The sequence below is a fragment of the Sphaerodactylus townsendi genome, linkage group LG01 (assembly GCF_021028975.2).
Source record: "Sphaerodactylus townsendi isolate TG3544 linkage group LG01, MPM_Stown_v2.3, whole genome shotgun sequence".
Lineage (NCBI taxonomy): Eukaryota > Metazoa > Chordata > Lepidosauria > Squamata > Sphaerodactylidae > Sphaerodactylus > Sphaerodactylus townsendi.
Genome location: NC_059425.1, coordinates 63,454,127 through 63,472,279, shown reverse-complemented (window position 1 = coordinate 63,472,279; position 18,153 = coordinate 63,454,127). Strand labels below are relative to the sequence as shown.

At 39.3% G+C, this 18,153-nt stretch overlaps 1 protein-coding gene across 1 annotated transcript in view; it reads right to left on the bottom strand.

The window, feature by feature from the left end:
- Positions 1-18,153, bottom strand: part of DNAH14 (dynein axonemal heavy chain 14) — a 306,182-nt gene that overhangs the window by 191,481 nt on the left and 96,548 nt on the right. The window contains 4 exon segments of the mRNA XM_048504880.1: positions 6,026-6,171; positions 9,048-9,101; positions 14,914-15,142; positions 16,289-16,539. Coding sequence (XP_048360837.1) covers positions 6,026-6,171; positions 9,048-9,101; positions 14,914-15,142; positions 16,289-16,539 — 680 coding nt within the window.

The window sequence follows — 18,153 nt, the reverse complement described above, 5'->3', positions numbered from 1 at the left end:
ACAGTGATTTCTAGAATTTAGCCATCTGAATCAGACACCTAATTCTAATCCTGGGATGCTGAGTATCATCTTTTTCCAGTTATTATAAATTGCAATTGAGCTTTCAAATAACCTCCCAGGAGCCATTGATACGCTTGGACGCTTGGAAATCCTATATACTAACGCGTGAAATGAGGACATGCATATGTTATTTTCCTGTCCCTGTCCTAAAACTCTTACATTGGGAAAAATGATAATGGCCAGCTTAAGACCCGCCAATCGGACTCACTATGAGAGTTGGTAATTAGAACGGGAAAAGATGAAGCACCGTTAGTGGAACATTTTCAAGAATTCCATCATGTAGATTCTGATTTGTGATTTTGCGTAGTTCAACATTTTATGGAAGAAGCCCTCTCTAGTAATATGGATGAGAAAATACTACAAGTTGAAATCGGTATATCTTTAAATTTCAGATGGATAAGTTCAGTCTGAATAAAGCCCTAGATTATATGTGTCATTTGTAAAGTGCTAGGTATAAGTTTCTCCAGGAGTAAAATCTAATTAGGCGATTTTCAGTTGGATTTCCCATGGAAGAGAAACTTCAAACATACTGCTGTAAGTGATGATGTGGAGGTGGCGGCTCCTTGGAGGTTGAGAGAGTCAAGGAGTCCCATACTATAGTACACATGTAACCTGACTTCTTATATTAAAAAAGATTGTACATCTATGTATATAGGGGATTGTAGTTGTGACGTTTGTCTTATTTGCAGATTACCCATTGACAGCCTATGGAATATTTACACCATTGCTGGTATTTAAGTCTGATTTAATGAATTACCTGACTGGTGATACGGAGGAAGATTGCAAAAAATGCTGGATACACATGAAGCGTTTCTATGGGACTTGATTCCTACCATTATAGATGGACGGATAAGTTTTCATGCAGTGGACTTGAACAAGATAACAGAGTGACTTTCGGGACACAAAGATAATGTCTGAATGAACTTATTGATTGGAACGAAGACTCCAGTATTTGGTTTGGATATGTTAAATGAGATGATCCAATTTATTCAGTTGGGGGGTTGGTAACTTATGTTGACTGTATCTTTAGAAGACTAAAGCTTATGTGATGTTTGTCACTGCTTATGAGTTGTACTAAAAATTACCATGTTTAAGAATGAAAGCCTGAATGCAGCGTGTAATTGATTGATTGGTTATTTCTGACGTTGCATTCATTGTGATTTGGGCCTGCACAATACCCATGTGGGACTACATTGGGACTATGTTGATAAATATGAATCAATGTACTATTCACGGCAGGAAACAACTGGTTGTTGTGGGGTTTTTTGACTATGTGCCCATGATCTGGTAGTTTTAGTTCCTAATGTTTCACCTTCATCTATGGATTGGATCTTCAGCAATGGAGAGAAACACATCTTAATGTGACATGCCTCTGAAGATACCAGCCACTGATAAGGGGAAACATTAGGAGCTAAAACTAATAGACCGTGGCCACACAGTCAAAAAAACCCACAACAGCCAACGTGAAGCAAACCTACAGGTGCTGCTAAGTAGCATTAATAATAGTTCTCAGCTTCTAACATTTCCAACTGCATGGGAAATAAAGCTAATTTAAAACTGGTGGAGACTTACTGTGTTTTTAGCTCCTGTAATCTTCTTGGGACCAAACCCTTATTAAAGCTGCTTTTATTGCCTCCTCATGCCAAAAAAATCATAATGAGATCCCGTAAGTTTCTGAAAACACAAAATTGGGAAAAAAATCTCCATATTGCCTTTGCAGACAGATTCAGTAAAATTATGGCAAGCAGAGATAGATTAGTTCTTCCTATTATCTAAAGATGATTACTTCCTGAACTGAAATTTTAATTTAAGCTGAGATAATAAATGATAAACCAACCTGGTACACATATAAATTAATTGAAGCTGTGTTTCTGTAGCACATAAAGAATCTTTGAATACAAATTCTTAAAAAAACCTTTGAGATTAAGACAAAGGAGTTAAGTCACCCTAGAACAATCAATGAGAGCCAGTGTGGAATAGGAGAGAACCTGAAAAAAATGCTATGGAAGTGGTGCAGCCCCTGGTATCTTTCGCGCAAATGCATGATGCTGGATTCTAGGAGCATACACATCAGAGCCAAAGGAGCAGCGAGGGAACACAATGGATGAGTACAGTGCGCAGCTGTGGCAGTGGCACAGCTGTAGTGCAGAGGCCTGTACACGTGCCATGAGGGTATATTGCCTTATCACTACAGACAGACTCCTAAAATGGACACTCTGGTTCTGTCCTCTTCCTGAAGTGGACTAAATCCCACTCTGCACTGGATTTTTGGAGGCAAGAGCTACACTCTGCATTATCTCTCTTGCTGAAGCTAACCAGAAATTGTCAGTCCCTGGGCTTCCCTTCACATTCAATCAGCTCTGTAAAAGGTGATTATATCTCAGGAAAGCATCCAAATAGTATCAATACCTGGCAGGTTTCCTGCTTTCACCTCCTTCAGGGTTGAAATTAGGACCTCCCTGCCCGTCACTTATAGGCAGGAGAAAGCAGAAACATCTTCATTAAAGCACATCCTTCCTGGCCTTCATATATTTAAATTGTTGAGACAATTGCTTGCTACAAAAGCTGGTATAAAGATTTACTTCATCTCTCCCAGAGAGTGATTTTGCAAGATCTTGAAACCTTCTGAAAACAACATTATTGCCTTCAGCAATGAGCTTTATAATCCGGTACCATCATTGATACAGGGTCGAAATAATGACTTTAAATTGGTTCTGGGGAGTTCCAATCTGACCAATCTTGTATCTAAAAAAAAAGGGAGCAGAAAAATTAGTCTGTTGGATTTACTTTGTATAATTGCATGACATAACTATACTGATCAAAATAACTGGTAAATTTAATATTTAACAACAGACACTATATAACAAAGGCACAATAATGACAGGTTACTTTCCCTAAATATAATTAAAATGGATGCTATTACTTTATAGGAACTCTTTATAAGGAAAACTAAAATGTGGAAAATTCATCAGTAATCACCGAAAATTTCTAACTCTCTAAAAAATTGCTACAAAAGACTGGTACAGAAGATAATGAATTCGAAAGTTGTAGGGCTTAATATAGCAATAATAAAACATTTTTGCTAAAGTGTTCACTGTAGTGCTATTGAAAAAAAGAATTAGTTTTTCTTATTACTTCACCCTGGATCTCAAGGTAATAAAGATTCACATAGAATGGTTTTTAGGACGATTTCCTTGTCCCTTCCAGTGAACAAATCTAGTATGCCAAACAATAAATTAGTTATTTTAAGAATATGTTTCTGAAGATATATTGAATGCTAAAAGCATGTGGTTTATATATACTGTTTAAACTGCTAAGCATAATACTTTTCTGTATTAAATCTTAATTTTAAAATACATTAAGACTTCAAAACCATTAATCATAAGTTTGTTTTTTCTTTTGTATGTATATATTCTATAATAGGTTTCCAATTGCCCAAACATTTGATCAAATACCCTTCTTTGAGCAATGTAATAAGCTTAGCCATTTCTCCTGATTCTAATACTTTCACCCACCTTTATATCTGTACATCAATTTATAAAAATTCTCTTTCAAATTAGAGCTTTATATTGAAGATCATTTGACCACATATTTTTCCATTGTTCTAATGGAATATTATATCCAAAATCCATAGCCCCAAAAAACCTCGAGAACCTAGTAATATTGATATTGAAGAATATACAGTTTTATGTGTGCTCTCTTTTTCACTTACAGGAGAAAATCCTGTAGTACAGGGTGGGTAGGGGCTGCCTCGCACTCCATGAGAGGGATATTGGGTAATCCCATTTTCCCCGAAAGCACACACCCATTTTGTCTTGTGGTTCTAGGCAGGAAGGAAGTGGAAAGCAGGCCCCTGTAGCTGGTTTCCCTAGGTGGGTGGCCCAGATGGGTGGCTCCAGGCGGTAGGTGGGGATGGGTCCAGGCAGCTGCTTACAGTGCAGCTGGCCAGCCCCCCTGGATGGTGGGTGGGTGGGAGCCAGCCTGCTGCTGCCGTGGTCCACCTTGAGAGCTGCTCCATCTGCTGGCCCCCAGCCTCCTCCTGGAAGGCTGGATCCTGCCTTTCCCAGGGAGGCTGGGAGGCAGTAGAGCCTGGTGGTGGGTGAGCCCAGACTGGTGGCCTTCCAGGTAGGCATCATCATGGAAGCTGCAGGCCTGCCCTGGAGGCTCGGTGGAGCCGGCTTGCCTACTGTGACATCCACCTGAGCTCACCTGCAACAAGGCTGAAAGGCTGTGGCTGCTGCCAAACCCTACCATACATCTGGCCATTCCCCTGCTGGCTAGCCAGCTATAAGTAGGGTGTGTGGGAGGTGCATGAGATGGCAGGGTGGGGCAGGTGGGAGCTGGGGCACCGGGGAGCACTTTCGTGGAGCTGGTAATGCCTCTGAGTTGCCAAGCTAACAGCATAACTGTCAGTTGGTTATTAGCCAGTGCCACAATGAGAGATATTTGGTACTCTGTGGGGAAGCTTTTACCAAAATAATAGGATCAAATGGCAGTTCTTAGGGAGAAAAAAACCTGCTTGCTGTAAATCCAATTCTAGCCAACAATCTCTCTCTTCCTGGCTTTTGGGACATTCTTAACTTCCAGGAAAATGCTTTAGGTAGGATGAAAACCACATTGTCTGGGGTTCTTCCTAATTCCCCCATGAATCCATTTCCAGACTGCTATTTTTGTGCCCCCAAAGTCTATTTTTTCCTTCTATACATCTGACTTCTTGAAAGATGAAAAATGATTGCAAACAGCTTTTTGCAAAAAATTCAAAAAATATTATTAAGTCAAAAAAATTCTAATATTTCCTTGAGCAACTCCCTAGGGATACGCTGATTTTGAAGAGATTTATTTCTTTCAGTTACATACATGCGTGTGAGGCTTCTATTCCAGATTTAAAAAAAAAGAATTCAAACTTCTATTTGTAATAGTTATTCATTGAGTTTAGCGAACTGTGCACTCATACTATCTTGGGATCTGGGCCTGCTACAGTAGAATTATGAAAAGTTTTGACTGCCCTAGACTAGAGGGATACTCTACCCAATTCTAATCCTTGACTCTTCCTACAAAACAGCCACAGGATAGGAGGGGATAGTTCCTCCTCTGTGCTCACATTGCTGTTTTCACACTGCCTAATTTGACCTTCTTTACAGAATTAGAATCCATTGCAAAGTGCCTAGAGAAAATCAATAGTGGTAATAGAACATGTCACTGCCCAGGAGATGTCCTGGAAGGGAATACATTGAAAGACAGCTGTCAATCAGTTCTGCACCCTAGTGGAATGGACATGTATAGAGCAAGGAATATCAAACTTCACTAAGGAATAAAACATGGTGATGGGAGAGACCATCCAATGAGAAATGGATTGAAAGGAATCTGCCAAACCCTTTTCCTGGCCAGAATGGCAGATAAACATAAATATATCTCCTCACTTAGGGCTGTATCCTACATTCTTTAAGCAGGATGTATATAGCAAATCACTGTGCTTATCAGTTGTTCGATCCACACAGCTGAGGATCACACAACTGGATCATCAATGTCTTGCACCTTCTGCACTATCAGGAGAACATGCATATCATTCCTGGGCAACTTTAAAAGAACAATTCATTGGATTATTCTGCTGTGGGGAGGGAGTTGGAGGAATGATTTTGACTGGAAGTAGCCTGATAAAAAAAATTCGCTGTTTCACCCCATTCTTCATTTCCACCTCGATGTTTTCTGAATTTTGTTTTTTTTAATTGCAGCCAAGCTTGCCATGTCCATGTTCAGTCAAGCCTGATCAGGAACTGCAGCTTCCAGATGTTCAGGAACTACAATTCCCATCAGCCTCTGTCAGCATAGCCAATTGGCCATACTGGTAGGAGCTGATGGGAATTGTAGTTCCTGAACATCTGGAGAGCCGCAGGTTCCCTACCCCTGGTCTGGACCTACCGTATTACAACTTGCAAAAGATCAAAATTTAATGTCAAAGAAATACCTGACAGAAAGGCTATCTTTGGCTGCCTTGATTGCTTGAATCTGTGATGCAATAGCAGAAAGAACTTCTACATCAATCCGATTGAATTCATCAAAACAACACCATACACCAGACTGCACCAATCCACAGAAAAATTTCCCCATCACCTAAAAGATATTTTCATAAATTTAAAATATTGTATTTAGAATATATTGCCTTATTTCAGAAATAGGAACAAAGGCAAGTTACAGCAACTTATAACAAACATATAAAACAACAAACGTAACAAAAATCCAACAAAAAAACTGCCATTATCTACTTCAAATGCCCTCCTGAATAACTCTGTTTTGCTTTGCTTCTTAAAAGTCATGAAAGAGGAAGCATTCAAACAGCCCTAAGAAGGCTATTCCACATTACAGAGGCTGCTATAGTTCCAGTTTCAGATCAAGATGAGCACCTGTTTGCAAATAAGCATGTAGGTATAAGTTGGATGCAGTTTTAAAACAGCCGTTAAATAATGAGCTACAGAATAACAGCTTCATCTTTACCAGACAGCAAATAAGTTAAATGATAATTGTTTGACCATACTGGAAAATGTAAGATCAACGGAGTAATACAAGAAGATCTTATCTTACCAATAATAAAGTGCTAAGGAATGGAATGTCTGATGACGAACCCTCCACCAATAAGGAAGCAGGACTCATTGGTGGAGGGTTCATCATTGGACATTCTATCCCCGCTCAGGAGATCAGACATTCATAATCAGACATTCCATCCCCATCCTCTGCCCTCCCCCCCAGCCCCAGCAAGCCCTCCTGGCTTTCCCCCCACCCTGGGGTGCATGAGCCCTCCTCCCCACCAAGCACCCGGGCCTGTGTATCAGCTGATCTGCCACCTAAGCAAGCCCTCCCCACCACCTCTACCCCAGCCTCTCTCACCCCCAAAGACAAGACAGACTGAGGTTGCCACAAGCCTTCCCATCCCTCTGCCCACCCTCCCCCCCAGAAGCTGGGAAAACCCAATCTCCTGCCTGCCCTTCAAACCGCCCCCCCCATCTAGGCCCAATGCATTTCTTACCCTACAGCCAGTGGTGGGATCCAAAAATTTTAGTAACATGTTCCCATGGTGGTGGGATTCAAACTGTGGCATAGCGCCAATGGGGCTGAGTGGGGCACGACGGGGGCATGGCGGGCCTTCAGGGGCGGGGCATTCCTGGGTGGGGCTGTCACAAGGATGCAGCCGCTGCGCTGGTCCTTGGGCGGAAATGAATTCACACAGGCGCAGGCTGCCACGCACGCTGGTGCACCTCCTGCTAGACTGCTTCAAGTTCTGCGCGCTACTGCTGAGAGGAGGGGCATAACTAAGCCAAAAATCACGTGGCAAAATCACCAATTAGTAACCCCCTCTCGGCACACACAAATAATTAGTAACCTACTCTCGGGAACCTGTGAGAACCTGCTGGATCCCACCTCTGCCTACAGAAGGCTTTACTGCTAGTAGAAAAATATAAATCACAACTGAATAAAAAACAGGTGTTTCTGTATTTGCCTTCCCACACAAACTGACTCTCTGTTCAACTGGATCTGGAATAGTTAAGAATTTTAAATAATCTGCAAGCATTGGAAAAGATGGGATGCTCAGTTCCCAGGAAGATGGTTCACATATCTGGCTGTTGTGAGTTTTCCAGACTGTATAGCCAGCCAGTTTATTACAGCTGTGAAAGCCTTTGACAATACGGTGCACATTTCCTTTTGTCATCCTTACATAATTCAAGATGATCCTTTCTTTCTAAATCTGTAACTTACACATAACTAAAGGCAGGTTTTAAGGAAAACTTGGATAGGGAATCTATGAGCTTGAAATTCTTTCATCAACTGTTCTTGTCCAAGAAGACACAAAGAGACAAGCTCAGTACATTTTTAAAAGATTGAGAAAAAAATTCTGGTGTGGTAGAAAAACTCTGAATTTCACCACATCTTTCATGCTAACAAGGAGATGGAACCAAGACCAGCTACAGTAAAAGCCCTAGAACAGGCAATAACTGTTCTTAGCTGTTATAGGCTTCTATAGTTTTCTACCCTATAAAGCTCCAACAGGACACTGAAAGATTATTCCTAAGGTCAAAGCTGCCACATAGACAAACAGTCATTGAAGCCCCCATCTTCCGTCAAGCCACATGGCTAATCGTTCATGTGGGTCCTATAACTCCAGCAATATTCTTTCAGGGTCAAAAGGAAACTATGGGAACTAGAGACAGAAACTTGTATTTCTTCCTATCTTCTCCCAAAAGAGGCACCATGTACAATTAAACCATGAACAGTAAAGAGATATGACTGCAGTTTAAGACCTGGGACTTTCCCCACACATTATAAAGATATTCTGGAGTTCCATGTATCCCTGGCATGCACTGACTGATTAAGATCAGTACCAGTTGCTTCAGCCTTCTTCCAGCCTTCTCCTCTCCCCAATATTATTCTCCTGCCCCCAACAGCGTAGTCTTACCACATGTTTTTCCTTTCATGTGTATCCTTAGACACATTTGGTGTCTCTAACTTGGTTCTGTGACACTTATCCAGAACTGCAACCATTTGACCATTTGGGTGAATTAAGTTCAGGGTCAGTGGGAAATCTCTTCCCTCTTACATAGCCTGACTAGCTTGGGAAACTGATACACTTGCAAATTATGCAAGCAAGCTCAAACTGCATCTAACAGGCTACCAGTGACCATGGAACAACCAAATCTTTCCCAGAATGTTGCCTTAATTAAGTAGGGAGGAATGCAAAGGGAATGTGATGGGCTGAATAAAGCTTTATAGCCACAGGATCAGTATAGATACAAATATCTGAACTTGCTCTGAGTCACACCACCAAAAGACAGTGATTGTACTGTTGCAATTAAAGTACATCTATAAATTGGTTTTCTCAAGAAATACAAACAGGCATAAGAGGTATTGTTAGTAAAATGACATTTTCAAAAAGAAATGTAGTGGCATGTTAGAAAAAAACCTCTTAAATTATATATCAAATAAATTATGCTTCATACCTTATCATCCAATGCTTCAGAACAGTTAAAAACGAGACAGAGTTTTCCCAGGGCCTAATGGGGGGAAAATGCTGTGTTAGAGAAGAAGAAATTGCATACATTTAATGGGAAAAGGAGAATTCAATAAATATTAAGCATGGAATAGGACTGTCCATCCAGATCAGAGGCGTATTTGCCTAGGGACATGGGGTATCCTATGTCCCCGGGCGTCCCCCATTTGGTCACGTGGGAGGGGTGCAAAAATTTCAGGTTCATTTGTGTTTTTTTGTATTTTTGTGTTTTTTCAGTTTTTGGCCTGCAGGGGGCTAACAGGCTAGCAGCACCAAAATTTCAGAGATTTTTCAGGAGACTCTCCTGAAGATACCACTCAGGTTTGGTGAGGTTTGGTTTAGGGGGTCCAAAGTTATGGACTCCCACAGGGAGTGCCCCATCCCGCATTGTTTCCAATGGGAGCTAATAGGAGTTGGGGGCTACACCTTGGAAGATCCAAAACTTCGGACCCCCCTGAACCAAACCTCACCAAACTTGGGTGGTATTGTCAGGAGTGTTTCCTAAAGATACCCTGAAAGTTTGGTGCTGCTAGGTTAACCATTGCACCCCTGGTAGCAGGCATCCTCCAAATTTCCCCAGATTCTCCTTTTAAATCCACCCCCTTCGGCATGAACTTAAAGGGAGAATCTGAGGTTCCCAGTTTAAATATTGAAAGTGATGCTGTTTCAGGGTGGGGGAAAATCCACCCTAAAACAGCATCACTGAACCAAACCTCACCAAACATGGGTGGTATCATCAGGAGAGTCTCCTGAAAAATCCCTGAAATTTTGGTGCTGCTGGCCTAAAAACTGAAAAAAACACTAAAAAATACAAAAACACACAAACGAACCTGCAAGATGCAGGATCTCATGCAAGATGTCCTCAGGACATTTTATTTTTGCTCAAGCTGTCTTATTTTAAAGTCGCTAAAATGTCGCATTTGATCCATCTTAGCTGAATGTTACCTATTCTAATATATGTAACCACATAACTTCTCAGCTCTGAATATTGAAACTAAGGTGGTTTTGCCTCAGCTATCAACAGCCCAATGTGATCTCTTATCATATAATGTGATCTTCATGATATTTTCACAAGCAGTGCAATCCGAAATAGAGTTAAAATCTAAATCAGTTGAAGTAAATTGGCTTAGATGGACTAGATAGTGCACTGTAAATTTGGTTATGCAATACTGATTCATTTGATATTTTGATTACTGGTGATTAGGCTTGGTCAATACCCTAGAAATCTGGTAAAATCCGTATTCACATTTTTTGGGCATAAAATTATCTGTATGCCTGAAAAAGACAAATAACAAATTCGGATATACCTGAATATTTGGGTATACCCGAAAAATTCGGATCTGTTTGAATTTTTATGTGGTGGTGTTTGTGGTGTTTTTTCATGTTTTGGCCTGCAGGAGGAGTATTTTTAAAGCTAGTGGCACCAAAATTTCAGGGTATCATCCGGAGACTCTCCTGATGACACAAACCAAGTTTGGAAGTGTGGTTCAGGGGTCCAAAGTTATGGACCCCCAAAGTGGGTACTCCAGCCCCCATTGTTTTCAATGGGAGCTATCAGGAGATGGGGGTGTGACAAATGCCCATATTTGGGAAGTGGTTTCCAGGGAGAGACTGCCCTGAAGTAGTTGGGGCCTGCTCAGTCCTGATTGGTTGAAGGAAATTGCCAGGGGGAAGAAAAGGAGGCAGCAAGAGTGCTGAGGGTTCTTTTGTCTTGGTTCGCTCGTGGACTAGGTTCCAGAAAGCTGCATGCAGATCAGGGAGAGAGATCTGTCGCTGCTTGTGCATTCTGACAGTAGTCAGACTGCTCTATTCAGGCTGAGGAGGCTTGAAAGAGTGTGAGGGAAAGCCCTGGGCTTGGTGGAAGGTGAATCCGCTGCTCAGGTGCTTGGCAGCTTGGCTGTCCAGACTAGTGTCTGTACAACCTCAGTTTAAAACCCAGTCAGGAGAAGACCAGTCCATAAAGGGGGCAGTTAGGCCTTAACAGGGGACTGAAATGGAAGGTGGCAAGTGTTAAGCCAGAATCCTTCCAGTCTTAAGACTTGGGTGGTTATGTGAACTGGGGAGGGTGTGGAACAGAGAAAATCTAGTGTTTCTGTGTGTAACAACTAAAAGCTGAAACCTCTGTGAGAGAAAGCTGAAGTAAATCAGAACCTGTGTGTATGATAAAGCTTAAGAACCAGAACCTCTTTAAGAGAAGGAGTATAGTGGCCACCTGTGTGTGACCAAACAGAAAACTTTAGTGTAACTGACTGGATATCCTCTCAAGAAATAAGTTTTACTTTCTGTAACCAACAAGCATTTAAAACCCCTCAAGTCAACTGAGAAGCCTACATTTCTAGCCTAATAAACTTTACAAATTCTGTTTCACGTTACCAAAAGGTTCCAGTCTATTTTCCTATGTGCGTGTCTACAAAGGGTGGTGTCTGGCTGCACAAAAGCCAAAACTCTCTCACAGAGTTTCCCTCCATTTGTTTTTGTCAGGGGCTTTACTTTCTTTCTCTGGGGAGAGTTGGAGTGAGGCAGACTCCAGAAAGGGAGTCTGAGCATCCAATCCCTGCTACAGGGGGTTACTCCTTTGAGGATCCATAACTTTGACCCTCCTGAATCAAACTTCACCAAACATGGACGGTATCATCAAGATAGTCTCCAGATGAGACCCAGAAATTTTGGTGCCACTAGCTTTAAAAATGCACCCCTGACAGGCATCCCAAGAAATTGCCCAAGAATTTCTGTGCAGGCTGCACATATTTGAAGATAGAGACACCAGACTTTCAAGGTGGCTCCAGGAGGCACTTCTGATAATAGCATGCAGGTTTGGTGAACTTTGCTTCTGGGGGTTCAATTTTATGGGTCCCCCAAAGGCTTGTTTCCCCACTCCTACACATAAAGTCTGCTGACTGAGTTCTCTCAGAACCCCTCCCACTGCCCCTAGAAGCAAAGTTCCTCTATCTTCAAAAATGTGCAGCAAAAACACCAAAAATGCAAAAAACCCCACCAAAAATACCCAAGAAAGCCTGAATGCCTTGCATTCAGATTTGTTCATATAACAATTTTTTTATAAAACATTCACAAATGAGCTTCTAGAAATCTTGTTAAAATTGTTTAATAACATCGAGAAGGAAGGTGTCCCAGAATCATGGAATGTAGCTAATGTTTCATTAATCCCAAAGCATGGGAAAGACAAACTGGATATGGAAAATTATAGGCCTATTTCATTATTAGACTCGGACTATAAAATATTTGCTTCAATTATGGCGGATAGGCTAAAATTAGTTCTTTCAAAAATTATTCATACAGATCAAAATGGTTTTCTACCTGACAGATATCTCAAAGATAATGTTAGAATAATAATAGACGTTATAGAAGCATTTGAACAAAAACCTGACAGACAATTAGCCCTATTCTTTATAGATTTTCGTAAAGCATTCGATTCTATTGAATGGCAATTCATAATGTGTATTTTAGAAAAAAGAGGATTCGGCAAAAGATTTTGTACGTGGATTAGCCATATTTATAAGGAGCAATTTGCAAGATTTATAATTAATAATGAGCTTTCAAATGTATGCCAAATTAACAAAGGAACGCGCCAAGGCTGTCCACTCTCCCCGCTTCTTTTCATTTTAGCGATTGAAGTTCTTCTAGATAAAATCAGAAACCATGAAGACATCAAAGGTGTTAGAATTAAAAAGGACATATTTAAAGTCAGGGCCTACGCCGATGATGTAGTGGTATTATTAGAAGAACCAATAGAATCATCAACACATCTACAAAATACACTAAAAACTTTTGCTGAAGTTTCGGGTTTAATGGTAAACAAAGATAAATCACAGCTGTTAATTAAAAACATGTGTGATGCAGATAAGAAAAAATTGACGGAAAATATAGAATGTTTAATTACAAACAAAGTCAGTTATTTAGGTATTACAATAACTAAATCAAATTTAGATCTTTATGTGAATAACTACGAGAAGCTGTGGAGATCAATATCGAACAATATTAGAAATTGGGAAAAATTAAACCTATCATTGTTAGGACGCATTGCTACAATTAAAATGAATTTGTTACCTAAATTTATATTTTTATTTCAAACCATACCAATAATTAAAACAGATAAACCATTTAAAGAATGGCAACAGCAACTTAACAAATTTTTGTGGGGAGGAAGAAAACCACGCATTAAATATAAGGTTATGACTGAACTTAAAATTAAAGGCAGCTTGGCTTTACCTAACCTAAAGTTATATTTTGAAGCTGTGTGTCTATCATGGTTGAAAGAATGGATTTGTCTTTCAAATCCCAAATTGTTAGCATTAGAATTAGACGGTCTAAAATTTGGAAGTCATGCGTTCTTACATTATAATAAAACTATAGCTAATAAACAATTTTATAATCATATAATAAGATGTTCCCTATTTAAAGTATGGAACAAATACAAACATAAACTTTATAACTATCTACCACTCTGAACATCTCCTCAAGAGGCATTCTTTGGAAGATTCCATAAGATTGAAAAATGGATAACATATGCAGATCTTCTTAATATTAAGTTGATCGAAAACAATTACAAATACGAATTAAAACCGATTCAAGTCTTGAATGAACAGAATATGAAGATTGATTGGTGGCTTTATATGCAATTACAAAATTGTTTTTCCAAGGATAAAAACAGATTTAATACTAACCTGCAACCCGATCAATTATTCTTATTGATACAAAAATCCTCGAAAAAATTAATTGGTAACCTTTACAAATTTTGCTTAGAACTGGACTTAGAAGCAGAATATATAAAAGACTATATGATTCAATGGGCCAAAGATTTTGGCCACAATATAATGTTAGAGTCATGGGAAAGATTATGGAAGAACACATTGAATCTTACAAGAAGCAATTATATTAAAGAAAATCATTATAAAATGATGATGCGCTGGTATATTATCAAAAATGTATCATACATCAGATAAATGTTGGAAATGTTCCAAACAAATGGGGACATTTATCCACCAATGGTGGCTTTGTGAGAAAGCCACCCAATTCTGGAAAATGATACATAAAGAAATTAACATCATTCTAAACAGGAAGATCTCTTCGAAACCAGAAAGATATCTATTGGGTATGATAGATTTAAAAATGAGTAAAACTCAAATGTCACTGTTTCAATATCTAACAGTTGCAGCCAGAATTGTATGGGCGAAATATTGGAAATCCAATCATAATCCATCCAAATTTGAATGGCAAATTAAAGTATTAGAATTGGCAAAACTTGCAAAAATAGTAGATGAAGCCGACTATAAGCTAGATCATAACTACCAAACACAATGGGAAAAATGGACTCAATATATTCAGAAAACAGTATTGTAATAGTCAAAATAACATACAAGATTAAGGTAAAAATACAAATAGAGATTTTTTGAAGTCTGCTCATATATATATATATACATAAATATATATGCATTATATTTTTCTTTGTAGTTTTTTTTCTGTTTTGTGTGCTTGTTTGTTTGTTTTTATGTCTTTTTTCTTAGTGTGTGTATAGGTGTGTGGGGATAAAGGATTAGGGTTAAGGTGGAGGATATACAATTTTATGTGTGTAATTATAAGTGTATGTAACTTTGTTGTTATTCTATGTCAAAATGTTTGTTTTATACTTATGTATTTTCTTTATTTATGTTGTTATTAATAATAATAAAAAAAGATTTGTTCATATTTGGGCAAGACATATTCTGAATATGCCCAAATGTGCTCAGATTTGGCCCGATTCCAGGAGTCAGTGCACTTGAATCTCCAAGCCTACTGGTGACATCAAACATAATACTTACTTTTGATAGGTCTTTGATAGTTTCTGTTTTTCCTGTACCAGCTGGACCAGCAGGACAGCCTCCCAGATTCAACTGTAGAGCTCCAGTTAGGGTTAACCAGCATCTATCTGTGAGAGGGGTAATAACCAATCGCGAAGAGCAGCCCAAATATTCATAATCATAATCAAAGGATGCATAACCTTGAATAACTCTACAAGGGCTAAGTTCATGCCATTCATAACGTAACTGCCTGAAATAAAAACACTTTTATATAACATTTTTGTAAAATAAATAGTCCTTTTAATCAAGCACTGTACACATACATAACCTGAAATGGATTGACTCAATAAAGGAAGCTACAGCTTTGCATTTGCAAGATCTGAGAAAGGCTGTCAATGACAGGACATTTTGAAGGTCATTTGTTCATAGGGTTGCCTATAGAGTTGGAGGTCACCTCGGAACTGGTGAGCCTCTCTGAGATGGCACATTTTCCACTGGGGAAGAAGAAATGCTCCAGTTCCAGTGTCTCCATGGATTAGTCTAGAATGGAGATAACTTCTGGGATGAACTGGAAGTGGAGGAAGACTGTCAGAACTGAGGGGAGGTTCTAGTTGGACTGCAGCATCTATTGGAATGCGCAGAGTCTTGCAATGGAGATTTCAACTGTCGCCTGTTTCCCCAATGGTGATGGGATTTTTGTCAGTAAGGGCATCCCTTCCACAGATTTTTGACAATTTTGGAGTTGTGCCCTTCCCTTCTTGCAGGATGGCCCAGGGTTGTTGGGTTGATTGTAGAAGGGGTACAATTCTAAAACTTCTAGACCTAAAGATTAGAAATGAAAAATTTCCCCTTATAGATGCAGCTTTGAATTATGGTTGTGAACAGGTGGAAAGCCCTTCAATGTGATGTACAGAGAAAGTGGTACACAGAAAAGTAACATCTGCTCCTTTGCAAAAGTGAAAGATCATTCATTAAGGCTTGTCCCACAAAACAGCAGAGAAAATCTTATTTATCAATTCATGTCTTATTTGAAATTCATGTTTGAAACTATAAGGTAATATTAGAATTATAAAGATAGCATGTAATGGCCCACTTCCAAGCTAAATGAAGAATAATATTATGAAATAGAAATGAAAATTTATGAATTTATAATAGATCTGCAGAAAATGTGAAAATAAAAAAGCATTATCAGGAGCAAATTTTAAAAAGCTGTGTAAAGACAGGCCAGAGCTTGAATCCGATTATGAAATTTAATACAGATGTTTAAAAGAGGAAATGTAATCAAAACAATTTGTTGGCTCATATAAAATATTCTTAGTTTTACATAATTTTTTTTAAAATGGTTTTTAAATAATATAATTTTAGCAGTTACAGAAATGTTTAGTTAGATATGCACCTTTTCCATTCAAAATCTTCACTTTTAAAGACTTTATGCTGTATCATTGTAGTTAGTATATCCCTGAAATGGATGTACAAAGTAACCAGAGCCTCCAATGTGGTTTGCTTGTGAAAGGGAAGAATTTCTGATGCTATCTCTGTAAATTGATCTAGAATGTAGATTACTTCATCACGGCTTGCTATCATCTCCTTCTTTGGATCAGAAGTTTGAAAATTCGTTTCACAATCGTTAGTAAACATTATTTGACTCTAGAAATGAAAAAGTCTTGTTAGCATTTCACAATATTACTCAATATTTTAAAATAACTATTTATTGTTCTATACTTCTTTCACCTAGCAGTTAGGAAGATCACTGTTGAACAGCACATGATAATATTTCTATTCATGTTCTTTTAGAAGGGTTAATCAGTGTTGAAAAGCATCCTGTTACCAAACATTAGTTTGGCCAAATAAGTCAAATGCTTGTTTGAATGTCTGAAATTTTACATTGGGGTGGCAGAGGTGGGGGAGACTGTGTGCTGCAGGACAGCTAGAAAATACAAAAGGTAAGGAGAGCAGACATGTTCAAACCATGAAGACAAATGGGAGGATGGAAAAGGAGAAATATGGGACTACTCTAGAAAATAAATGAGAGAGAAATTAAAGAGCTCTAAAACATAATATTAAATCATAAGCAGCATTTGAGCACATCCTACACTTTGCATGGCCTCCTACATACCATGTCTTCGAGTATCTTTACCTCATCAATGAGTAAACACACACAGTTATGAAACAGTGAGTCTTAGAAGGAAAGTATTCCGGTTTCATAACCTTTATGTTGTAGGCAGGAAACAGGGAACCTTTCTGTCCTAGTGTTCTGTAGCATTAATGATACACTGGGACCTTTTTCTGCATGCACAGCTTACCTACAGATTTTTCCAGTGGTCAAACTTTGTGACTTGGTAACATTTTCTGTAAAATCATTCTGCACTCCTCTCTTCCCCCTGTTGTTGTTCCCCTTGTCTCTTCAGTGACATTTATTCCACATGCTACAGCTGAAAATTTATTATTCCTAATGGTGGTAAAATGTAATCCGTGATGCAAAAGAACAACTTTCCCCCTTTTTTTTCTTTTGCACAGAAGCTCTAGTACTACTGCACAGTTATGTTGATATTGCAATTCAAAAAATGTCTCAGCCTCAATTTCTACCATTTAGAACACAGGTGTCAAACTTGTGGCCCTCCAGATGGTATGGACTACAGTTCCCATCATGCTGGCAGGGGATGATGGGAGCTGTAGTCCATAACATCTGGAGGGCCGCAAGTTTGACACCTGTGATTTAGAATAACCCAGAGGTGGGATTCAGGGGGTTCCAAAGGTTCTGTAAAACCTGTTGTTAAAATTTAAAATATCACTTTTTAAATACTTAAAATATTTTTATTAAGTACTAGCAGGGCCCAGCCACGTGTTGCTGTGGCTTATTGTGTTGAAATGGGAAAGGAACAGTAGCAGCAAATCAATTGCAGAGGCCAGCAGTATGTGCTCATGCAAACACGCAGCCTGATACTATTTGATGTCAGTGATGTGTGTGCCCGCATTCCTTGGGGGGGAATGGAAAGGCACCCCTCCCACACTTCTAGGCTGGCTGGTCATGATCCTTTACCTGGGAGTAAGTTTGGTTGGTGGCAATGGGTGTCGCTTCTGAGGAAACCCTCTGAGGGGTGCGATGCAGCCATTCAAAGTATGTCACAGTTGCTGTACCAAGCTTACTCCTGAGTAATGTGTGCCTGGTTTTCTGAACTGTAACCGCAGTATTCAGGGAATCTAGGGTGCCTGGCTCCTCCCTCCTGTCCCTTGCATGTCGCCCTTCACTCTCTTCCCTCC